This window comes from Crocuta crocuta, unplaced genomic scaffold, assembly GCF_008692635.1.
Source record: "Crocuta crocuta isolate KB4526 unplaced genomic scaffold, BGI_CrCroc_1.0 scaffold127, whole genome shotgun sequence".
Classification (NCBI taxonomy): domain Eukaryota; kingdom Metazoa; phylum Chordata; class Mammalia; order Carnivora; family Hyaenidae; genus Crocuta; species Crocuta crocuta.
In genome coordinates this window covers 3655869-3681730 of record NW_027532008.1, presented here as the reverse complement: position 1 = coordinate 3681730, position 25862 = coordinate 3655869, and the positions used below count along the sequence as shown (strand labels likewise).

General features: G+C 48.0%; 1 protein-coding gene and 1 pseudogene across 4 annotated transcripts in view; one reads left to right on the top strand and one right to left on the bottom strand.

The window, feature by feature from the left end:
- The first annotated feature begins 11457 nt into the window (after positions 1-11457).
- Positions 11458-11709, top strand: LOC144241085 (small nuclear ribonucleoprotein G pseudogene; annotated as a pseudogene).
- Positions 11710-15691: 3982 nt separating this feature from the next.
- Positions 15692-25862, bottom strand: part of PAFAH2 (platelet activating factor acetylhydrolase 2) — a 30843-nt gene continuing 20672 nt past the window's right edge. For 2 of the 4 annotated variants that reach the window (XM_077775701.1, XM_077775699.1), the window contains exons 10-11: positions 25380-25534; positions 15692-15860 (exon numbers count right to left, since the gene is read on the bottom strand). In XM_077775701.1, coding sequence (XP_077631827.1) covers positions 15733-15860; positions 25380-25534 — 283 coding nt within the window. In that variant the 3' untranslated portion in view covers positions 15692-15732. Of the gene's footprint in view, positions 15861-16435; positions 18428-25379; positions 25535-25862 lie in introns of those variants that run through there. The other 2 variants (XR_013337992.1, XM_077775700.1) reach the window with 2 other exon arrangements.

Below are 25862 nucleotides of genomic sequence, written 5' to 3'. Positions count from 1 at the left end.
CTCTGAGCTGTCAGCACAGAGCCCAGCACAGGACTCGAACCCACGAACCGTGAGGTCATGATCTGAGCCGAAGTCGGACGCTTGACTGACTGAGCCACCCAGGCGGCCCACATCTTTCATTGTAAATAGTGGACTAGCATTCTGGGCTTATAGAACAGTCCGTGAGGATGGCTACCCCTCCTCCTCTGCGGACGTACAGATCAGTCCTCCTTGTGCCGAGACTGAGAGCTCTTATTTTCTACCAAATTTGAAAATTTGGTAATTTTTTTCACAGGAACCTACTCGCAGGAAATAACCAGGAGTTGAGATGTGTACACGGACATACAGAAGATGTCCACTATAGGGGGTTCCTAAAACCGTTTTCTTTTCTTTCCTTTTTTTAAAGTAATCTCTATGCCCAGCATGGGACTTGAACTTACAACCCCAAGATCAAGAGTCGCATGCTCAACTGACTGAGCCAGCCAGGCGCCCCTGAAACCTTTTTCTTTTGAATTAATGTTTAGACTCGCGTGCAGTTGTAAGAAATAATATTGAGAGATTCCCTATTCCCTTCACCCAGCTTTCCCCAACGGTAGCTGCCTCCATCTGTTCAGGCTGCTATAACAAAAACACTAAGGACAGAGTTGTTTAAAAACCATGTATTTCTCACAATTCTAGAGGCGGGGAAGTCCACGCTGAAGGCGGTGTCAGATTACAGGTGTGGTGGGAGCCCCTTCCCTGGTTCAGAGGTGGTGGTCTTCTAGCTATGTCCTCAGCATGGCAGAACGGGTCAAGGGACTCTGATAGCTCTCTCTAACCCGATTTCACGAGGGCTCCACCCTCCCGACCTAATCGCCTCACAAAGACTTGGCCTCCTAACACCATCACACTGGAGAATAAGTTTCAACATATGAATTTTGAGGGGACACGTTCGATCTATGGCAATAAAATATCTCATATAATCACACATCAAGGAATTGCCATTCATACAATACGCACACCTTATTCAGATTTCACTATTTTACGTGCACTCATTTGTATTTCGTTGTATTTCGTTGTATTTCGTTGTATGAAACTTTATCACATGTAGATTTGTGGGACCACCCCCATAGTCAAGATTGAACCGTTCTGTCACAAGGAATAATGTTAATTTTTACAGTGAAAAAAGTAAAACTAAGCACAGCACTCAACATCAGGAGACTGCTCACATAACTTGTGGTATAGTCATAGGATAAAATATTATTCAGTCATTTAATTCACCCAGTACCTGGGTGGCTCAGTTGGTTAAGCAACTGATTCTTTTTGTTTTTTCTTTAAATGTTTATTTTTGAGAGAGAGTGAGAGCCAGAGTGAGCAGGGGAGGGGCAGAGAGAGAGGGAGACACAGCATCAGAAGCAGGTTCCAGGCTCTGAGCTGTCAGCACAGAGCCCGACGGGGTGGGGGGGGTTCAAACCCATGAGCTGTGAGATCATGACCTGAGCCAAAGTTGGACGCCCAAATGACTGGGCCAGCCAGGTGCCCCTGATACCTATATTTTAAGGAATATGCTAGAAATGTCTAAATATTATTTACCCTTAGTTGGTAGTATAGGTTGTACTTTTCTTCTGTTTTACTTTTCTGGATTTGTCAAAATTTTCTACAATAAACATCTACTATGCACTGAAGGTTCGTGTCCCCCTAAAGTTCATATGCTGAAGCCCTAACTTGGAGTGTGATGGTATTGAGAAGCGGGGCCTTTGGGAGGTACTTAGGTTTAGATGGGGTCCTGAGCGTCTGGCCTCATGATGGAATTAGTGGCTCTAGCAACAGAAGACAGAGAGAGACTGCTCTCTCTCTGTCACGTGAGGACACAGGGAGAAGGCAGCTGTCTGCAGGCCAGGAGGCAGGCCCTCACCAGGAACCGATTCAGCTGACACCTTCATTTTGGACTTCCCAACCTCCAGCACTGTGAGAAGTGAATGTGTGTCATTTAAGCCCCCAGTGTATATTCTGTTATGGCAGCCCGGGCCAAGACAGCATCTCTTATTCAAAGAATGGGGGTGGTGGGGTGTGCATGTAGGAAAATACAAGAGGGTAAAAAGGGAAGAGAAACCAAATTAAAACCAAAAATTTCGACTCAAGGCCGAGACCCTACTGTGAGGAGGGACTGCTTCCTGGGGAGGCAATTGCTCTGTCTGGGGTTCCTGTGTTGAACCACAAGGAGGTAACGGCATCCTCTGGGCTTCAGCCTTATTTATGGAAGACAAGGAGGCTGGAGAGACAGAAGGCCAAGGGCAGAGGATCGGAGCCGCCTGCTAGCTCACCCTTGCCTGTTAGCTCACCCTTGCCTGTTAGCTCACCCTTGCCTGTTAGCTCACCCTTGCCTGCTAGCTCACCCTTGCCTGCTCTACATTCGCTTTCCTGACCTGAGCCCAAGAGGAAGAGGGAGGGGGTGTGGGGAGAGAGACACAGGATGGGTGGAGCATCTGCGCAGGCAGTAACCTACGGGGGACAAATGAGGGAAGACTCTGGAATCTTCCCTGCCTGGGTCTGGGCCTCTCTGTAAGGAGAATGTGTACTATCTGATAAGAGTACTGGCCTGGGAGTCAGCTATCTATCTGAGTCTCATTCCAACTGGGCCTCAAAGCAGGGCAGTTTGGCAAACCCAATTTGATATGAGGGACATTTTGATAGAACGGTCAAAATAAAAGTTACCATTAAAAATTACCAAGTAGGGCATTTGTTGTGATGAGCACGGGATGTTGTATGTAGGTGATGAATCCCTAAACTCTACTCGTGAAACTAATATTACACCATATGTTAACTAACTGGAATTTAAATAAAAACTTGAAACAAACAAGGGCACCTAGGCGGCTCAGTCGGTTAAGCTGGACTCTTGATTTGAGCTCAGGTCATGATCTCATGGTTGGTGAGATTGAAGAGAGCTGTGCTGACAGCTCGGATCCTGCTTGGGATTCTATCTCTCCTCTCTCTACCCCTCCCCTGCTCATGCTTTCTCTTTCTAAATAAATAAATAAATAACTTAAAGAAAAAAGCTTGGAACAAACATAAATTACCAAGTAGCTTCTGAGACATATCCAAACCTTCCTTTCTCAAATTTCTACTATGTCTCTGACCCCCCTCTTCATTGCAGTGAGAGCTGGCATTGGGTGGGGCTCAGAGTGGAAGTGAGGAGGTCTGCTTTGCATGTACTTGATAGTAAAAAAAAAAAAAAAAAAATTTAAAGGGGCTCTGGGGGGGCTCAGTCAGTTGAGCAACCTACTCTTGGTTTCGGTTCAGGTCATGATCCCATGGTTCATGGGTTTGAGCCCCACATTGGGCTCCAGGCTAACAGCAGGGAACCTGCTTGGGATTCTCTGTATCTCTCTCTCTCTGCCTCCCTGCCCCCCTCCTTCTCTCAAAAGTAAATAAACAAACATTTTGTAAAATTTATAAATTTAATGGTTTGGTTTTTAGGGTAGATGTCCTCATATGAATGGTGCTGTACCAATGCATTCCAGGGTTGAATGGCTGCTTTCAAATCCGCTAAAGGTGTTGGAAGTGCTTTCCAAACAGAACGAGAGATCTCAGGGAGGGTTCTCAAGTGAAAAAGCCAGAGGGCCCAGAAGGGAAAAGAAGAGGCAACTCCATCTGGCAGTGAAATGCCCTAGAATCCTTATGAGGACATGGGTGTTTTCCCTGTCGGGAATTGTGCCCTTTGTGGGACTGCCTGTCCTTCTACCATCCCGTGTGATGCTGATAAACAGTCACAGTGTCAGGCTCGCCCCCAGCATAAGAAGTGCGCCATGGGTCAGTCCTGGCCAATTTTAGTACCTGTTTCCTGTCCACAGTGACTTGGTCTAAGACCAGTCTAAGATACAGAATCCAAGCAGAGTCAGCCTCCTTCCTTGGCATCTAATAATATGGAGAGAATACTCCAGGATCTTCCTCTGAGATTGTGGACAAAGATGGATAAAGACTGTGGTTAAAGATGATGAGAGTCGGGGGGCTTCTGGCAGCCATCTTGCCACCATGCAGATAGCCAGCAACCCCACTCCAAACTTCCTAAGCCTGTAAGTTGTTTTTGCTTAAGCTGGACCATGCCTGTTTTCTGGCCATTGCAACTAACAGACCAGTAACACCTTGTTCCACTCCTTATTTTAGAACTTCGGGGATCCCAAGATTGCCTAAAGGGAGGCTTGCTTCTGATGGGCCCTGCCCACTTATCAGACACTAGTTGGAGCTCAGGACACCTGGGTGGCTCACTCAGCTAAGCATCTGACTCTTGATCTTGGCTCAGGTCATGATCTCACAATTCGTGATCAAGCCCTGTTTTGGGCTTGGTGCTGATAGTGCAGAGCCTGCTTGGAGTTCTCTCTCTCCCACTCTCTGCTCGTCCCCCGCTTGTGTACACACACACACACACACTCTCTCTCTCTCTCTCTCTCTCTCTGTCTTAAAATAAATAAATAAACATTAAAAAACACCAAAACTCTAGTTGGAACTTTTAAGGAAACAATGACTTTTGTTATGAAAAAACACATATGTGCTGCAAGAAACAATTCTGTATGTGTTCCCTTATACATGTGAGCAAGAGTTTTTTCAGGTTTGCCTAAAAACAGACTTGCTGATCGTAGAGTATACACATTGCTGACTGCATACAATTTTTTTTTTAATGGTCACTTATTTTTGAGAGAGCATGAGCAGGGGAGGGGCAGAGAGAGAGGGAGACAGAATCCCAAGCACCTCCCCCCTGTCAGCGCAGACCTGGTACAGGGCTCGAACCCACGAACCATGAGATCACAACCTGAGCTGAAATCTCAACTGACTGAGCCACCCAGGCACCCTTCTGTACTATTTCTAAAGTGGTTGCACCAACTTACTGGTGTTCCCAATGAGTATTCCCCCAAATTCCACATTTATGCTGGTATTCATGTTTTCAGAATTCTGCATTTCAGGAATGCGGAATGAAATCTGAGTTTCATTTTTGTAGGGCAGGGGTGAGCAGTATGTGATCTGTCAGCCTGGCTTAACAGTCGGGACAGTACCCAACATGTGGTCCAGCAGTGACACAAGCAGCTGTGACGTTGGTTGAATTGAGGTGGCTGTGGATGCTTGTCTTGTGTGAAGTCTTTTGTGAGCAGGGGGACCAGCGTGTACAACGAGCACTTAACAACCCTGTGGAATCGATCCCAGGCACTGACAGGTGACAGGCCAGAGGAGATGCTGGAGCAGCCTGCGTGAGGCTTGCAGGGTGGGTTTTGTAGCGGAGGAGAGTCAGCAGCAGTATGGAGCCAGATGGAGGGAACGGAGGTTGATGAAGAGAAGCGGGGAGAGGGTTTTTAAGAGACTGTGGCCTGTCCCAAAGCTCAAAAGTGGGAGAAGATTCTTCAGCATTGAGGGAAGAAGCTGGAATGGCAGAAAAGAACTTAAACGGGAGAATAATCAGAAAATACAGGATGGTGAGGTAAATTTACTAAATTGATTCATGCCTCAGTATCTTTGGTCGTAAAAACAGGATACTGATGGTACCCATCTCATAAAATTTCTGCGAACATCACATGAAATAATATCTCTAAGGCACTTGGCACAATGCCTGCAACAAGTTCAATAATATTAGCTCTTGTTAAGTAAGTCGTCCAAGAACACACAGCTCAACTCGCCAGTGGGTGTCTAGGATTTGAATAGTTTCTCTGATTCCAAAGCCCAGACTCTTAACACCACTGTGCTCTACTGACTACCTAGCATTTATACTCTACGTAAGTTATTTCATTCATTCCTTACCACATCCCTGAGCTGGGTATTGCCATTTTATGGAAGAGGAAATTGGGCATCACTCAACTCTCTTGCCCAAGTTCACACAGTTGGGATACATGCCCAGGCCTGCCTGGCTCCGACGCCCTCTCCCCAACATCACACTAGAAGTTTCCTGGCTTGGGTCCCAGTCCCAGATCTGCTACTGATGGACCTGTATCCCTGAGCCTGTTTCCTCCTTTTGTAAACAACAGGGGCTAAGTTAGAGAATGAGTTCTCTGGTCCCTTCAAGCTCTACTGTTCTGGAAAGGTGGATTTGATGAAATCAGACAGTGTTCCAGGTAGGAGAGAGGGGTTGAGTCAGACAGGATCCCCACCCCCATCTGAATGCACAACATCAACCAGCGGAGATCCAGCAGCGCCCAGAGAGGAGTTCCGGTCTCTAAAGCATTAGTCATCGTCTGCTCCCATGCCTCAGGGGCCCAGCAGGGCTGCTGCACCAATTATAGTGGATTGATGAGGGGCCTCGAGGATGATGAAAGGGTGGGGGAGGAGATGTCAGAGGGCACACTGGGAGATCCGAATCACTCAGCCTGGAGAAGAGAAGGCAAGAAGGGCCAGTCTTCAAGTCTCCAGTGACTGTGCCGTCTGGGTGTCAGGGGAGAAAGAACACGAAGGTAAGCCTCAGGGTGTCTGGGACTGGCCCTGGTCCTGGCTCTGACACTCACAAACAGGAAGACCTTTGTTTGACAAGTTATTTCATCTTTCCAATCTTCAGCTTCCACATCTAAAACATTAGTCAGCCATCAACACAAGGATTTGTAAAGAAAGAGAGAAAGAAAGGAAAGAATAAAGAATGAAAAGATAAAAATATATATTAGGGAAAGACCTTTAAAGTGAAACCACACCAATTTATACAAAGAAATGTAAACTATTACAGCTAAAAACAACGGAAAATGCCTCAAAACCCTGGCAATCGGGGGAATCACTAAGCAGACCCAAACAAAAGGATAGTGGTTGATGCAACAGAATATTAAAATGTCATTTAAGGGGTGTCTGGGTGACTCAGTTAAGCGTCCAACTTCGGCTCAGGTAATGATCTCACAGTTCACGAGTTTGAGCCCCTTATCGGGTTTTGTGCTGACACCTCAGAACCCGGAGACTACTTCACATTCTGTGTCTCTCTCTCTGCTCCTCCCCTACTCATGCTCTGTCTCTCTCAAAAATAAATAAAAACATAACAAAAAAATTTTTTACATCATTTGTAGGGGCGCCTGTGTGGCTCAGTCAGTTGAGCATCTGACTCTTGACTTCGGTTCAGGTCATGATCTCATGGTTCATGGGTTCCAGCCCCGCGTCAAGCTCTGTGCTGAGTGTGGAGCCTGCTTGGAATTCTCTTTCTCTCCTTCTCTCTGTGCCCTCACCCCCCCCACTCAAAATAAATAAATAAACTTTTAAAAATGTCATTTGGATGGGGCGCCTGGGTGGCTCAGTTGGGTAAGTGTCTGACTTCAGCTCAGGTTGTGATCTCACGGTTCATGGGTTCGAGCCCCACGTCAGGCTCTGTGCTGACAGCTCGCTCAGAGCCTGGAGCCTGTTTCAGATTCTGTATCTCCCTCTCTCTCTGACCCTCCCCTGCTCATGCTGTCTCTCTCTCTCAGAAATAAATAAAACATTTAAAAAAAATTTTTAAATGTCATTTGGAATGCTGAATAATAATAAACATTTATTGAGCACCATGTGCCAGGCACTGAGGAGAGGCCTTGGCATACATAATCTCATTTAATATCTTCAAGCATCTTTTGATAGGATTGCATTTTTCAGATGAGTTAGCTGAAGCCCTGCGAGGTTCAGTCACCAAACAAGTTAATAAGTGATGACATCAGGACTCAAATTCAGAGGTCCATCTGCTTCAGAAGGCCATGCCCCTAATTAACACTCTCCTATTGGACAGGAGGACCATGCAGAAATAGCGAAATGCATATATGAAAGTGTGAAGCGGGGAGGGAAAATCCCTCTCTGGAGTGATTATGTTAATGTAAGAATGTTGGCATCAATGTTAGGTTTGGAAATTTATAAATAGGCAATTTAGGATGATGGGAACTTTCTTGGGGCTGCTAAAGTTTAGATGTTCCTGTTTCGTTTTTGATAGAGAGGATAAAGGCCTAACTCCTTCACTTGTCACAGAAGCCTTGATTTCTTCAGTAAGCTCCCTCTTGTCCCCATTTCTTACCTCTTTCTTCCAGTTATAATGTCCTGGATATGCCATGCCTTGCTATTTATACTTCTGTGCCTTTGCATGTTACGGAAGGAACAGGCCTTGGAAGGCCTTCTCCCTTGCCCGTCTGGAAAACTCCATTCATCTTCAATACTGCGGTGGCCGGCCTCCGAGATGACCCCCAGTGATCCCCACCTCCTGGTGTTCACACCCTTGTAGAGCCCCCTCCCACACCGAATAGGCCTGGCCTGTATCATATGATATTGTGGATACCATGGAACGTGACTTCCAAGGATGGGTCATAACAGATACTGTGGCTGCCATCTTACTGTCTCTTGGATCACTTACTTTGGGAGAAGCCAGCTGCCGTTTCTTGAGCAGCAGCCCCACGGAGAGCTCCGTGAGGTGAGGCCTCCTGCCAACAGCCTCCTGTCATGTGAGTGAGCCGGCTTGGAAGAGGATTCTCCAGTCTTAGTCAAGCTTCAGACGACTGTGATCCCAGCTGACATCTTGACTGAGAGATCTTAAGCCAGAAGCACCCAGCTAAGCCACTCCAGGGTTCCTGAGCCGTCAAGTGGGAGATAATGTTTGCTGTGCAAAGCTGCTACATTTGCGATTATAATGCAGCAATAGGTAACTAATACAAATACCAAGTTCAAGCAAATGACACACTGCGAGGCTTTTTTAGCTTTTCTCCTCTGCTGGGGTTGATGAATCGCCCTGTGCCACTTCTGAGCTTTAGATCTCCCTCTTACGGCACTCGTGACACGGGGCCTAACTGTTGACTTGCCTTTCTTACCCTCTAGATTCAGTCCCAGGAGGACAGAGCCGATTGTGAAAAGCCGTGTAAGTGCTTGTAGCGTGAATGAACACGTGTGAGAAAGGCCATCTGAGTTAATTCTCACAGAACTTTTAGCCTGGGCTTCTTCCCCACACAAAAGCTCCAATTATGACTTATGGAAATCATGGATATCACGATGAGTATGTCCTGAGGATTTTCTTATTTTCTTCCTTTTCTTTCTTCCTTCCTTCCTTTCTCTTTCTTCCTTCCTTTCTCTTTCTTCTTCCTTCCTTTTCTTTCTTTCTCTTTCTTCTTCCTTTTCTTTCTTTCTTTCTTTCTCTTTCTTTCTTTCTTTCTCTTTCTTTTCTTTCTCTCTCTCTTTTCCCCTTCCTATTTCTTTCTCTCTCTCTCTCCCTCCCTCCCACCGTCTCTTTCTTTCTTCCTTTTTCTTTATTTTTATTTTGAAAGAGAGACAGAGACAGAGACAGAGAGTATCCACAGGGGAGGGGCAGAGAGAGAGGGAGAGAGAATCCCAAGCAGGCTCCACACATAGTCAGCGGAAGAGCGATCCTACTGCAGGGTTCGATCCCACAAACCATGAGACCGTGACCTGAGTCGAAACCGAGAGTCAGACGCTCAACCAACTGAGCCTCCCAGGCGCCCCCTGAGGATTTTCTTAATAATCCAACAAACCCCTGGCATCTATAGAGGCATCTACAGATGGACTGGACTGGAATTCAGATCTGGATATTAATTCAAATCTGCCAACTACTTGCTGAACCTCCTTGAGCTTTGGTTTCCTCATGCACCAGATTTAAAGGTTCTTCCAGGTCTAAAATGTAATGATTCTATATTTTCAGTGAGTAATTACTCTTGTTCCATAACGAGGAGAAAAATAGGCTAATAGTGTTAAACCATAACAGGGGTTCTCAAACTAGGCTACATATCAGGATATCCCTGGAGTTTATAACAGTTCACACACACACACACACACACACACACACACACACACACACCCCTGGAGTCCACCGTATACCTGCTGAATCAGCTTCTTTGGGTCTCTGGAGACATGCTCAGGGCATCTGTATTTTTATACATCCAGAGCTGAGACTCACTGATCTACAATATGTAAGTTAGAGATTAGAAATTTTTCTTTTCCTGCCAGTTGGTTGGCTCCATGATTTACAGAGTACGGAACTAATCGGTCTGTTCTCTGAACTGTTAACTTTATATGGGGCGGAGGGATGATGGATGGACTGCTGGAACCGGCCCATCTCTACTGCTAGAAAAGCAATTCGAAGTGTACCATCAGGACTCAGTTGGATCTTCACCAAAAATCAGTCTTTGTACTGCCCAACTGTTTAGGGCATTTACTGGAGATCAAATCATGGCTTATTTTAGCCTATAGAGGGAACAGAACTGCTTTCTTTCTGTGAGATAGGGATGAACAGAAATTAAGAGCACTGACTTTGGAAGCCAACAGTTTAGGTTCACATCCTGGCCCCAGGACTGACTGACCTGCTGGGTGACTGTGGCCGAGCGAGTGCATCTTTCTGAACCTCACTTTCCTGAGCTGTTGTGTGGGGATAACGCATACTACCTTAGAGGGATGGTGTTAGGATTAAATGATACGATGTATGTAAAACACTTAGCACAGAGTCTGGCACAAAACAAGGGCTCATTATATAGCAGCACACTGGCAAAAAACAAAATATGGCACTTTTGGTATTAATAGCAACATATATTTGTCTAGTGCCTTGTAAATTACGAAGCACCTTACGTCTTATATAGAACCCCTCTCCCCCTCCCCCGAATCCTGAGGTGGGCAAGGCAGATATTAATGACCCCATTTTACGGGAAAATAAAGGCTCGGAAGGGTTCACTGGCTCCAGCTCAAATGGTAAGAAAGCGTCAGTGTCTGGATTCAGACCCGGGTGTGACACCATGAAAATGAATAATTATACACGCACACTTGGCAGGCCGAGCATCTAGGGACCATCTGGCTTAGCAGGCTGAGGAGGACTGTATTTCTGAGCAGCTTCTTTTTTTAGGCGAAAGCAAGATGGGAAAAATAAGCTGGCAAACTTTCCCTCATTTTCAGTATCGGTATGACTTGTGCTCAGTTTTGCCCTCCTTCCATCTCTCAAACGCTACGTGTCCAAGGATCTCCGTATCTCCGTTCGCTCGCACTGCCCTCGGCCGCAATGTCACTGGCTCTGCCCTGGGCCCCACACCTGGGATCTGGGAAAACCCAGTGAAAAGGGAACAGGGGCAGCTGGAGACGTGGGAGGGCTGGGCGAACACCAGCTGTTCCCAAGTCTGGCTGGGGAACAAGCCTGCTGATGAGGGGGGTGGTGGGGGAGGGGACGGTGATCCCTGCTCCCCATGTCAGCCAACAGGAGGACGCTTGTCCTGTGCAACAGATGGGTCCCGCCCCTGGAATAACGTAACTAAGCGCAATACGAAATATGGCGCGGACGTGTTTCTCTTGGGGAGCAGGGGGCCAAGAGATCAAATTTGAGGCGAGTCTAAGCAGGAAGGCTTTTGCAGAAGAGCGGGAGCTCAAAAGGGGCCCAAGAGATGAGCAGTGCTTGGATGTACAGGGAGGAGGTTGGGAAGAAAGCATCGTGAGAAAGGGCACGCGTGTGTGTCTGGGGAACAGGCGGGCACACGAGGGGGGCTGTGGAAAAAGGGTGCGGTAAGAAGCGGGGGACAGGGGGATTTTTGAGCTCGCCGAGTAGACACCATGAGCAAAGCACATCCTCCTGAGTCGAAAAAATCTATGGACAAGAAATTATCATTGAAATTAAATGGTGGCAGACATGTCCAAGGAATATTGCGGGGATTCGATCCCTTTATGTATCTGGTGATAGATAAATGTGTGGAGATGGCAACTGGTGGGCAACAGAACAATACTGGAATGGTGGTAATTCGAGGAAATAGCATCATCATGTTAGAAGCCTTGGAACGAGTATCAACAATGGGTGTGTTCACCTGAAGAATCCAACTGCTTCCACATGTCCCCTCCATAGTACCTGTTTTACTACAGTATAAAAATCAGGTCGTGCATTTTCATATTGAACTTTTTGTTAAATAAACTTTTTTAATAGTCAAAATACACTTTCTCAGACATTGTGAACATGGAAAATTGAATGTTAGCTCCTATTCTAGTTTTCTCTAACACGAACTGTTTCTGGTTGAGACTGAATTGTTCAAAGCTTTTTATGCATTAATATTGAAGAATCTGATTAAATGTAACACATGGAAAAAAAAAAAGAAGCGGGGGAGGGGGGCNAAACCCACTCGGTGACGGTGACGGAGCCAGGAAATGGCACAACAGCAGGGGTCTCCTCAGGGGTCCGCCAGTTCAACACCCCCCACCCCACGTCCCAACCCCACGTCCCAATTTACAGGCAGGGAAACTGAAGTCACAAGAGGGAAAGCACCGAGCAAGAGAGACGGTGACAAGAGGGTCGGTGACTGAGAGCCGAGACCAAAACCCTGGGCTCCAAATAGGCAGTTTGGTCCCCCTCCCCCCAGACCACCTCGCCAGGCCGGCGTTTTGATACAGAAGCGGTGCTGTCGGCGGGTCTGGCAGCAGGACGCAGGGGGAAAGGGGCTGGAGTCCAGGAGGCTGTAAGAATGAATCCAGGGGTGAGCGGCCGTGAGACGAGCCTCAAAGGCGACAGCTGGCCCGTGGGAGGGCACAAGCGGACCCGGTGGGAAAGCAGAGCAGGCAGTGAGGGGGAGGGCTGGAGGGGTGTCTCCCGAGGAGGTCATGGGGCGCTTTCACCCCTCCACGCCCGCCCTGAACACGACACACAATGATCACTGCAACTAGCTTCAAACTAGCAACTAGCCACAAACTCCCCTCTTCCCTCCACCACCCTCTGAGCCGCCCACCTTTGGGTCACGGCTGGTGCACAGACATGCGTGTTCGGATGATCAGGTGTGAAACTAAACCCCAACCCAGAACCTAGGAGTGGAGACTCTCCCTGGTGGTGAAGAGAGGCTGGAACTGCAGCGTGGGCTTTGAGCTTTGATGTGGGAAGCAGGGAAACCAGGGCAAGGAGAACAGAACCTTCTCTCCATCCAGCTCCACCTCCCACAGGGGAAACAGCTTCTCGTGACGGAGGGGCCTGGGGAACCGGACGGGCTGACATAAGAACTTCGACCAGGACCACTGGGGTCCACACAGCGAAGGGCAAATGATGCCTGACCTCACCGGCACGTAAGGAGAAGCAAGGGAAACACTGCCGGTCACGGGTCGTGTAGACTGAGCGCTTGCATGGACATCGGCCTAAGCGCTTTACATGCATTAACTTCATTTAACCATCACCATAACTCAAAGGGGTAAATACTATTAGAATTCCCATTTTGCAAACGAGGAAAACAGAGTTCACAGAATATACAGCGTGAAGCCACAGGGCTATTGGGGTCAGGGGTGACTGATCTCAAAAACCATCTTCTTAACTGACACCTGAACTGCTTTCCTCATAAACCAGACTAACCGAGCGCCCGACCCACAGTCCTCGGTGAAAGGCAACTCTCTCCCCCAACCCGGTTCTCAATAATGCTGAGGATGTCACGGAATCTGAATATAAGTCATATAGGATTTGCTGGAGTTTGGGGCGCCTGGGTGGTTCATTCGGTTAAGTGTCCAACTTTGGCTCAGGTCATGATCTCACAGTTTGTGAGTTCGAGCCCCTCATTGGCCTCTGTGCTGACAGCCTGGAGCCTAGAGCCTGCTTGGGATTCTGTGTCTCCCTCTCTCTCTGCCCCATCCCACCCATACTCTGTCTCTCTCTCTCTCTCAAAAATAAACATTAAAAAATTAAAATAAGAAAAAAGGAAATTGCTGGAGTTTGACTTAAGTTTTTTCCCCAAGAGTTTTTAAGTGTTTTATTTATTTATTTATTTATTTTTCAGAGAGAGAAAGGGAGACAGGGAATCCCAAGCAGTCTCCACACTGCCAGCACAGGTCCCAATGGGGGCTCAAACCCACGGACTATGAGATCATGACCCAAGCGAAAATCAAGAGTCAGACACTTAACTGACTGAGGCACCCAGGCACCCCAAGATTTTATTTTTAAGTAAGCTCTACACCCAGTGTGAGGCTTCAATTATAACCCCGAGATCAAGAGTCACATGCTCCACTGACTGAGCCAGCCAGGTGCCCCATGGAGTTTGATTTTTTTGATTCAATTTCTCATGAAATTACATTCTTCATATCCTGACAGTTTAAAAGACAGAGGCAGGTGCAAAACGGTGTACGTGTATCTGGCAATACAGCTCCGTGATTAGGAGCTTGGATTTTGACACCAAAATCCCAGCTTTGCCAAATTCTTGCTGTGAGACCTGATCAAGTCGCTCCTCTAAGGCTCTGTTTCCTCATACATGAAATGAGGCCAATACCACCTCACCTCAGGGGGTTGCTGTGAGAAGGGAGATGACGCATGTAAAGCCCTGGGCATAGTCTTTGATGCACAGGAAGGGCTCATTAACCCAGGCTATGAGGATGGTCCTGATCACTGGTACTTTGCCATGTGGCAATGGCCAGGGACACTCGGCATCTGTGTGTGATTGTGACAGGACAGAAAGCAAGCTTCCTAAGGAGGACGGTCCTGAGTACAGAGTACGGCTCCTTCCGTCCCTCCCTCTGTTGGTCTGCAGGCGCAGGGGTAAGTGGTGTCCCAGAAGAAAAGGGGAGCAGATGTTGTCTTGCACAAGGCCAAGACATGGAGTTGGAGTTCGACTGGCATTTCAAGAGCCTAGGAGTCCTCTTGAGGATGAGCAAGTAGACAGCACCTGTCAGGACACGTACCTGGGGCTGTGTTGGGGGCACAGCAAGAGCCCAACCAGCCTCAGCCTGACAAGTGCGGGAAGCGGGAGGGATGAGCGCTCTCATTCCAGTCTGTATTTACTAACTTTCCCTCCTAACTGGTGCACCATCCCCTGTGCAGACACCTCCCAATATACCACGAGGGAGGCTTCCATGGGCTCAGTCCAATAATGGGATGGAGAATAAGACGCAAAAGAAATCTGAGACGTCTTCTTTGCTTTTGGAAAGGATTCACCAGCATGTAATTTACCAGCAAATGCCAAATAATATGCCAGATCACCTTACTTATCTAAAGGCCATTTATCTGGTGTCTTTCGATGCCCTGGGAGCTAACAAAAAACCAGGACAAAGAACCAAAGGCCTTGTGATATCCCTGCTGAGCAGTCAAAGGAAGGATTATAAAGTCCAAGCGCTGAAGGCAGTGCATTCTGACTGCAGAAGTCTCCAAAGCCCTCTCTGACTACGTGGTTTTACTCTAGACAGTTGTAAATAATGTGGCTGATCACAAGTCCCAAATCACAAGCAAAGAGGGGTTGGCACAATAAAGGCAATGAAGAGTGATGGCTGGCAGCCTGACCACAAGGGAGACAAACACAAACTCTGAAAAGCAACCAAAAGAACTAAGAAGACAGCTGCTGGGGGGCCACACAGGATAGGTGCAAACAGCTATCCACATCTTTACAGATCAGAGGGCACCATTGCACAGACATTAGATCACAGATAGGTCGGCCCTCTGGGCGCAGTATGGGATGTTAGGGATGGCCAGATGACTAGTTTTGGCTAATGAAATATGAATGGAAATAGTGAGTGGCACTTCTGGGTGGAAGCTGCTAGAGCTAGTGGGTGCCCATGGCAACTGGCAGTGGACGCTTTCAGACAGTGGCAGCTCCACCGGCCTGGGTCCCCAAACCAGGATACAGAATTCTAGAGCCCAGCACTTCAACGATATTCTCCTTATGCTTGGTCTCACTGGAATTCATAGATCCTTTATGTCTCATGAGTATAAAACAGACACAAGGCAGAGTTTTCCAGCCAACCAACAGAGAAAAAGAACACGGGCAAGAAATAAACTTTGGCTGCTGTTTGGGGTTGCTTGTTACTATCATATAATTTAGTTTATCTTCACAGAAACATCCTAAAGAGTTAAATGAGGTCGGTTCACATTATGAAGTATGTGCATTATCTTTTTGGTAGAGTGACATTCAAAATAGTCAATATTAGGGGCGCCTGGTTGGCTCTGTTGGTACAGCATGCAACTCTTGATCTTGGGGTTATGAGTTCAAGCCCCGTGTTGGACGCAGAGATTGCTTAAAAAAAAAAAAACAAAAACAAGAGTCAATATCATATTCTGTAGCTTACAGGATATAATTTTCAATTATATAAAAATTTACCTACTCCAATGTTGCTAGATAAATGGGTCATTACCAGAACATGAACTGAATGGACAAGATGGATCTAATTTCTGAGTACTTTCTTTACAAAATATATCTGCATTATTTATTTGTTTAAGGGAGAAGTTGGGTCTCATGCTAATACTGCCAGAACTGGCCCCAGGCTCAAGAACCAGTAGATACTGGTTCTGCAAGCACAGAGGGGCTCTGGTCCCCATTTGGGGGCTAGAAGTCTTTATCTATTAAATATCTGAATGCATTCTCCTAGAAGGAAGTCCATAATGTGTTGTTGAGTAAAACAGCAAGCCAAAAACTTCTTATATATAGTCTTTTAAATCATTTAAATTATAAAAACGACCTTATACTGGGCCAAAAAGCAAGTTTCAACAAATCTTGAAGGATGAACACCATATGGGTTATTTTCTCTGACCACAAAGCAATTAAACCAGAAAACAACAGTTAAGAAGAGAACTACAAAAATCTCACATATCCGGAAAGTAGGAAAGGCACTTTTATTTATTTAATTTTAAATGTTTATTTATTTTTGAGAGAGATTGAGGGAGAGCATGGGAGAGGAGCAAAGGGAGAGAGTGAGAGTCCCAAGCAGACTCCACACTGTCAGTGCAGAACCTTCCCTACATGGGGCTCAAACTCAAGAACCGTGACATCACGACCCAAGTGGAAATTAACCAACTGAAACACCAGTGCCCCAGAAACATACTTTTAAACAACCCTTGGGTCACACATCCTGACACTTAATCCTCTTAACAATTCATGATGCAGATCTCCATTTTAGAATTCAGGAAATAAGAATGGAACAAGAACATAATTTGCTCAAATTTACTCAGTGGTGGTAGAGTCAGGACTCAAGACCAGAATACAGAATTCTAGAGCCCAGCGCTTCAATGATACTCTCCTTATGCTCAGTCTCACTGGAATTCATAGGTCCTTCCAAGGTCCCCCACAGCCTCAGGGGATCCAACGCTTCACATCTTAGAAAGAACAGCTGTTGCAAGATGGGAGCCACCTTGTCCCAAGCTTGCTTTGGTGGCGCTTGACCTCAGACCTACTGTGTAGGTGTATTTCCCCTTTCTCCTGCCTCATCTGGGATCCCCTACTACCTGGGCTGAGGTACGAAGTCTAGCGTAGCGGAGAGGACGGTTTCAGGTTGATGTTCCCAGACAGCTTTGAGTTAGCTCCCCAGGAAGATTTCCCTTCCTTTCGAAGGTTTTTTCCACATGGGCGTAAGTGGTAAGCGAACAAAGAAAAGACTGAAGGAAAAGTCACTTCCAGATGGCTCGCCATCTTGCTCTAATGCAGATTAAATAAAGAAAATATTCCAACATATCATTAGGCAAACATGAGTATTAATATGATTCATATCATAAATGGAACAGAATGGAAATTCAGTCTATAGCTTGACATACATTTGAGGCTAGGGCCCCAGAGCCAGAAAACAGAAACCCTACAGCACCTGAGTCCGAGTAAGCAAAGGCTCATAGTACCTGAGGTAAGGGGCGAGAAAGAGTCCCTAGAGCTCTCCAGGGGTGGCTGCCTGAATTCTGACAACCGAACTACCTCCCTCTTGTGGCAAGGGCACGTTCAAAAGTCCACTTAATGGTGTTTATCTGTCTTCTCCATCTCAACCAACTTGTGTTGATTCTCGTCGAGATACGTCTTCAACAAATGCCCATGATATCCAGAGCTTCTGCAATACCGGTCTGGGCTCGGCTTCCCTCCCTAGGCTGTGAGGACAGTGCTTCCGCCCTCCGCGGGCTCACAAGTCTGAGTCCTGAGCATGTTCCATATAACAAGAAGGCTTGAAAATAAACAGAAAATGGTGCTCTCTATCCTAGGAAGTTACCTAAAGTGCTCAGAACTTACCGAGTGGCCCTGGGAGGGAGCAGGCTGAGAGGTGGGAAGAGCTAGTGCAAGGCTGGGCTGGCGGTTCTGAAGACGGGAATTTCACTCCATCCTTCGGCTTCATTTCTTCCACTGCAGAAGCCACAACAGCCCAAGGTGAGGGAGTACGCCGCTGGGTCAATAGTGCTTGGGGCCCGAAGCACCGCCCCCCCCCCTCAAATCCACCCCACTGCCTGTTCCCCACACCATCAAGGTTCAGTTCCCAGAAAGTCAGTTTGCCAACCAGTGAGTGACCCACGCCCCAGCATGAGTCTGAGATCAGCAAGTCCGAGAATCAACAAGTCTGAGATCAACAAGTCCAAAATCAAAATACCCAGTTAATCTAATCAGCAATGTGATTTCATCCATTCAATCTGTGAAGAAGGGTCACCGTCAACCACTTCTTGATAGGAGGCTACGGGTGTCCCTGCGCAGGCCCCGAATGGGAACTCAGCTCAGTGACCTCTCACAAATAGCCGGGTGTGCCTACAGGCTGGACAGATGGTGTGGGGCCCCTGGGGTGAGCGACGGTCCAATGCCTTCAATGAGGCTGTTCCACTGGTCATAGTCCTCTTTCAGGTCTGAATGGGGGAAAACACAGGACGGTTAGGTCAATCTTTGCAACGTTAGATCAAAGAGCAGCTACCATGGATTTAGTGGGCCGGCCTCGAGAGGGGCCACCTGGGACACCAACAAGGGCAGTCACAGTGGTCATGACGGTGACGGCAGTGTAACTGTGCTGCGTTCAGTGCTTTTACATGTGCTTCATAAACGACTTGCTTAATCCATAACAACTCAGGAATGATAATAATAACACAAGGCAGAATTTCCTGAAGGATAATCCGAAGAGAAACATGCATCGTTCCTCTTTTCCAATATCCCTCCAAGTTCAGTACTGTATTAGCCCTATTTTACAGTTGAGGAAACTGAGGCTCAGAGAAGCTACCTGATTCACCCAAGGTCCTTATGGCTGCCGGTCACAGTGGTCATGATGGTGACGGCAGTGTAACTGTGCTGCGTTCAGTGCTTTTACATGTGCTTCATAAACGACTTGCTTAATCCATAACAACTCAGGAATGATAATAATAACACAGGGCAGAATTTCCTGAAGGATAATCCGAAGAGAAACATGCATCGTTCCTCTTTTCCAATATCCCTCCCATAAGGTCCTTATGGCTGCCAAATGGTAGAGACAGAACTCACCACTGGGTCAGAAAGGGAGAGAAAGCTGAACAGGGAGAGACCTTTGGCACGCCAGCCCGCGGAAGCAAATTCAGGGCCACCTCGAGGCAGGGCAGGAGAGAGCAGGACGGCAGTATCGTGAGGCAGCACAACACTGGGTATGATTCATGAGGGGGCCCTGGCATCGTAGACAGATGGGTCTAAATACACAGCAGTGATGGTCAAAAAGGGCCTCAGAGCTCAGGCTGAGGGAGCGGGGCACAGCCGAACATGCCAAGTGTGCTTTCGTTTGAAACAAATCAACGCTGGGGTAGAAGGCAGGGACCGCTCCCCTTCATCTCTGGCTACCCAGCACCCTGCACCCCGCACAAACAGGTCCTCAACAAGGAAGCGTTACAGATTCGTGAATGCAAAAAACAGCAAGCAAACCCGTGACGTACCAATCTGTCCTTGGTGCTAAAAATACACGCGCACACAAATAGAAACCTTTATCCTCACGGAGCTCATAATCTAGTAGGCAGAGATAACAATACGCACAAGAAATTATATAGGATGGGAAACGGTGTGAAATACTATGGGAAAAAAAAAATAGAGTGAGGTTAAGAGAGCAGTGGTGGTGGCTGGGGGACTGGGTGAGGTGAGGCAGGGAAGGGACAATGTTTTAGAAAGGGTGGTCAGGGGCATCTGGCTGGCTCGGTTGGAACAATGTGTGACTTCTGACCTTAGGGTCGGGAGTCCTAGCCCGGCGTTGGGTGTAGAGATTACTTAAATAAATAAAGAAACCTAAAATTTTAAAAATTAAATAAAAAATGAAAAGGGTGGTCAAGGTGGGTGGGCCTCACTGAGGTGACATTTGCAAAAAGACTTAAAGGAGGCGAGAAGAAGCCATGAGACTATATGGGAACAGCGTTCCAGGCAGAGGGAACAGCAGTGCACAGGCCCGGAAGCACTGAGTAACTGGAGCGCGGGAGGCTCGTGCAGCGACACTGAAGGAGGCCTGGGGAGGAGCAGGGGAGAGGAGGTCAGGAGGGACCAGAGGCCGCATCATATGGGCCCAGCAGGATGCTGGATGCTGGCTTTTGACTCTCAGAGAAATGGGGAGCCACTGGAGGACCTGAACAGGGGCGTCAACGATCTGACTTACTTTCTAGCAGCATCACTCTGGCTGTTCGATTCAGAAAAGACCATGTGGGGAGAAAGAGTGGCAGCAGGGAGGCCACTCGGGAAACTCTTACAGTAGTTTCGGTGACAGACGACTTGGACAGGATGGCAGTCGCGGGGGTGAGGACAGGGACGAGATTCCACGTGTAATCTGATGATAGAGCCGAGGGGATTCTTGAAAGACTGGAAAGGGGGATGTGAGAGCAGAGACAAGAATGAGGACTTCGGCTGGAGTAACTCAAAGAGAAAGACTGCAGCTGAAATCAGGTTTTGCTGGTGATAAAGTAGAAACTTTGAGCAGTGGGTTTAGACAAAGCCGATGTTCATGGAAGAGATTCAACTGGAGACATAAAGTTGGGAGTCGTCAGCATGGAGATGACGCTTAAAGTGGCAAGCTGGGGGATACAGGTAGAGAAGAGGTCTAAGTCCTGAGCCCTGGAAGCAGCAAAGTAGACCAAAGACGAATAGCCGTTGAGGTGGGGGGAAAACCCACCGTGGGGCATCCCGGAAGCAAACACAGGGTCTCACAGAGGTGGGGGTCCTTGACTGTCAGGAGCTGCTGAGTGTACCAGATGAGGAACAGAGCACACCACCAGATGGAGGGTGGGGAGGGTCCCTGGCCACGCTGACAAAAGCAGTTTTCATGGGGAACTGGGATGTAAAAGCCTGACTGGAGTGAGTTTAAGAGAGAATGTAGGGAGGGGCACCTGGGTGGCTCAGTCAGTTGAGCGTCCAACTTCGGCTCAGGTGGTGATCTCCCGGTTCGTGGGTTTGAACCCCGCATCAGGTTCTGTGCCAATAGCTCAGAGCCTGGAGCCTGCTTTGGATTCTTTGTCTCCCCCTCTCTCTGCCCCACCCCCATTCTCTCTCTCTCTCTCTAAAATAAACAAATATTAAAAAAATTTGGGGTGCCTGGGTGGCTCAGTCAGTTGAGCATCCGACTTCAGCTCAGGTCATGATCTCACTGTTCGTGGGTTCGAGCCCCATGCCAGGCTCTGTGCTGACAGCCAGCTCAGAGCCTGGGGCCGGCTTCATGTTCTGTATCTCCCTTTCTCTCTGACCCTCCCCTGCTCACGCTGTCTCTCTCTCTCTCTCTCTCTCTCTCTCTCTCTCTCTCTCTCAGAAATAAATAAAAACATCAAAAATTTTTTTAATTTAAAAATATATAAATAAAAGACAGAATGCGAACACAAGGACCAGAGAAAGTGAAGATGGACATTCTTTTGAGGAGTTTTGCTGTTAGGAGAAACAAGGAAAAGGGAGGGGGAAAGTGAGGTCAAAAGAGGTATCTTTAATTAAAAAAAAAATTTTTTTTAATTTTTTAAAGGGAAATCACAAGTGGGGGAGAGGGCAGAGGGAAAGAGGGGAAAAGAGAGAGAGAATATTAAGCAGGCTCCATGCTCAGGGCAAAGCCCAGTGTAGGGCTCGATTCCACGACCCTGGGATCATGACCTGAGCTGAAATCAGGAGTCGGGACTCAACCGATGGAGGCACCCAGGCGCCCCAAGAGAGGTATCTTTAAAGAGAAATTTCAGGGTGAAGTCAATCAAAAGAGAGAGGGGAAAACTGATGATGGATGATAAAGACGGAGAAACTGCTGGCCTACGGAAGAGGGAACCTGGTACGCGAGTGGAGGGGTGGCCTCAGGCAACCGGCTGGGAATCTCTAGGAGCCAGACGCAGAGCTGAGTATATGTGTGAAGGCGGGCAGACGAGGTGCTGGGATTTCGAGGAAGTCCTGACTCCTTCCATTTTCTTAGTGAGATGGAAGGCGAAGTTCATCAGCTGAGAGCCAGGAAAGGGGAGGGTGTCAGAGGTCCATAAAGGAGCAGGTGTGAAACAGTCTTCCAGGAGAGGGGAAGAGAGGAGGGATCGGTGGAGACAGAAGCTACCTGTAGTTCACTGGAAAGAAGCACCAATCTTCCTAAAAGTTTATTTGTTTATTTATTTTGAGAGAGAAGTGGGGGAGGAGGGAGAGGGAGAGACTGAATGAAGGGTGTGAGGGGCAGAGAGAGAATCTCAAGCAGGCTCTGCACGGTCAGCACAAGATGATGACCTGAGCTGAAATTGGGAGTCAGATGTTTAAACGACGGAGCCACCCAGGCGCCCCAGAAGCACCACTCTTTTTAACAGAAAAGAACGAGTATGCCCGGATCTGTGGTGTACACCCTCCCAGAGGTGTTCTGCAGAGCCCTAAGAGGGTCAGCTCACTACCACCCATCTGAGTTTCCCATGTGGCCACCACATGCTTTTCTCCCACTGCAAAGCTAACTGCCCCCAAGTGGAAAGCCTTTGGGTTTTCAGATCCTGCGTCATCTCTTGTCGCCTGGTTCCGCCACAGCCTCAGACAGGCTGCAGCCAGCATGCGCACACAAGTCTGATCATGACCTTCCCCCACCAGTGGAATAAGATCCACTCTCATTTCAGCAAGTACGTGGCTTCTCCTCTGGCTTCTGCCCACTTCTCTGCTGGTGTGTTCCACCAAGGGCGCCTGGGTGGCTCAGTCAGTTAAGCCTCCCACTTCTGCACAGGTCATGATCTTGTGGTTTTTGAGTTCGAGCCCCACGTTGGGCTCTGTGCTAACAGCTCAGAGCCTGGAGCTGCTTCGGATTCTGTGTCTCCCTCTCGCTCTCTGCCCCTCCCCTGTTCATGCTATCTCTCTCTCTCTCAAAAATAAATAAAAACATTAAAAAAAAAAAAAGATTAAAGACAAGCATCACTTTGTACAAGCATTGACTAAGTACATGGGCTTTGGAATCAGACAAGTTAGGCTGCATCCTGACCTTGCCACTTAATAACCAGATAACCTGGGACAAATTACTTAAATGTTCTAAGCTTCATATCTGCATCTGTAAAATGGAGCTAATAGAAGTACTTGCCAGAGGGGTACCTGAGTGGCTCAGTCGGTTAAGCATCCGACTTCAGCTCAGGTCACGATCTCGCAGTTTGTGACTTGGGGCCCCGCGTCAGGCTCTGTGCTGCCAGCTCAGAGCCTGGAGCCTGCTTCGGATTCTGTGTCTCCCTCTCTCTCTGCCCCTCCCCTGCTCGTACTCTGTCTGTCTCTCTCTCAAAGATAAATAAACATTACAACGATTTTTTTAAATAAAAAAAGCACCTGCCCGGGAGAGTCATCTTCAGGATTATACCTCATAGTGAATCTGAAGTACTTAGTGCAAAGCCTGGCACAATGCAAGTCCTCAATAATCTCCCTGCAGTGTAAGGCTCGCCTCCCTTCCATCCCCTCTTCTGGTGATCTCCAGTAAGAAGTAGCTTAGCTCAACAGACATTGGTATTAAAGGCAGCTCAATCATGCCATGGTGGGCTCTGCTGTCATACTTAGCTCTTACCTAACGGCATGGTGCCGGTAAGAAAGAGGGAAAGCGGGCTGAGGACCCCATAGTCAGTCCCCACTAGAGTCTAGAGTCATGGATCCATTCTTCCCCTACGAGGTGACAGGGTGGTGCTCTAAGGTCTCTATTAACCCTAAAGTGTCTGAACCCAGGCCGGCATAATGGCTCACACAATGAGCAAGATAAAATGAACAGGCGTAAAGTTAGAAATGCAAACGTAGGTTCACAAAGTCAATAAACTCTTATAAAAGAATGGATGTGTTATCTGTTAGGCACCTGTTGGAATTGAGAATGGGCTCAGGCCATGCAGCCGGAAGTCTAGCATCCAGAGCACAGAGGGGAGGGTCCTGCTGTACCATACCCCGCATCTCAAGTGGGGCACCATGCAGCCGTGGTGACCAACAGTGCATCCAAAGGGGATAATAAATGGCAACGTGGGGAGCTGCCCGGGGAACAGGCGGAGGTACCGTGGATATTTAACTCACTGAGCAGGAAACTCGGAGAGGACACCATAGGGGACTTCAAGTATCTGAAGACCTGCCATGTGCAAGGGGTCGGAGGCTTCTCCAGGTAGCCCTCGAGGGGATGATCAGGGCAAGCGGGAAGGAGTCACAAAGTAGGACATTTTGGTCTGAGGCTAGGGTGAGGCGGAACCCTGGAAACCCAGGGCAGCCTGGCTCCTTTCTGAAGGACACTGCGCGAGCACACACACCAATGCTGAGACCAGCTGGTGTCCGCAGTGGCAGCCCCCTCCATTCTGGCTGGATCAGGGAGGGACATGTGATCCAGAAAGCTCCGGGCTGAGGCTGGACAGTGGCCGACAATGCATAGCTGCTAGGTAAAGATGAGCTGGGAGAATCAAGCTGTCTCTCTTGGGAATCTGGAATCTGGTCTGGGAAATCCAGAGAAACATGGCAGTGAGCAGTGGGGCCCAAAGATGACGGTGCCCGAGGAAGAAAGACCAAGCCACGAGGGATTCGAGCTGACCGGTACGAGTCAGCAGAGGTATCGGCAAGAGAAAAACTAGAGTAGGAAATAAGAAAAATACAGACCGGAGCCAAGAGAAAGAGAGATGTCATGAGAGGAAGAGACAGCGAGACTAAGCCCATGAGAGAGATGAGAGAGAGAGGGAGGGCGGTGTTACTTGCGTGCCTGTAACTTTTCGCTTCCCACCTGGCTGGGTGTACTGTCATCAGCGAACTCCCCTTTTCTTCTTGAGGTAACTGAGTCAGTCTCTAGTCCTTGTAACCAAAGCAAAAGCCTAACTAGAGCATCTGTCTTGCAACGGAGAGGCGAAGAAGACTGGCCCTCAAAGCAGTGCACTCCCCACACTGCTGGACCGTGCGGCAGGGAAGGCGGAAGAGGCTTTCTCCTCTGGGTGGGAGGCTGGACCAATGACCTCTACAGGCCTTGCCACTTAGCTGGTCTGTGATGCACGACACTGGTCACAGGCCTTTTGTGCTTTGTTTTGTTTAAAACACTTCACAAATTTAGCCCATTTCTCATCATAAACCTTCTCTGCAATCCACATGAGGTGAGTGATTGTGAGTTAGGACACGGGTAATGGTGTAGAGAGAGGTGAATGTTCTGTTTACAGTGAGGAAACCAAGGCTCAGGAGTTACATGACAAGGCCAAGGTCATTCACGTAGTAAGAGACAGAGTCAGGGTCTCTGAACTTTCAGCTGAGTGTTCTTTCTGTAATTCTACATAACTCTCTCCTTCGCTCAGATTTTCCTTTTGCCATAAATCGTCCTGCTCTGGGACCTGCCGGTATAGACCACTGTGGAGGGAGATCTAAGGGACCCCACAACTTCCCCACAAACCCCAGTTCTCTCCTTACCAAGGTGCTTCTGCAGGAAGGCCAACATGGCCCTCACCATAATCTCTTGACCTTCATAGGGGTCCAAGCTCCCACGCGTTTGAGTGGAGAAGAGTTTACCAATCCAGTTACCAGTCACAAAGGCAAAGTCAGTTTGACTCCGATGAACAGAACCACTAGAGGAAAAGAGGAACAGATAACCGGTATGGGCTTTAGAGGCTAAGGGGCACAAGTATTTGATAAGCATTCCCCAGGCGCAAGCTGTTTTATGTGCATTATCTCAATTTTCACAACAGCCTTTTAAGGGAAGCATTTCCCCTTTGACGGAATCCGAGGAAACAATCTGCCTGGGGTCACACAGCTAGTAAGGGACAGGGTTAGGATTCGAAAACGTGCCTGGCTGCAAAGCTGCCTCAGTCCCTAGAACACAGCATCTGATGGTGCAGGGAAGGGTTGAGTTAGCTGCAGCGGGCAGGCACAGGGGTGAGGAAGCAAGGTCTGCCA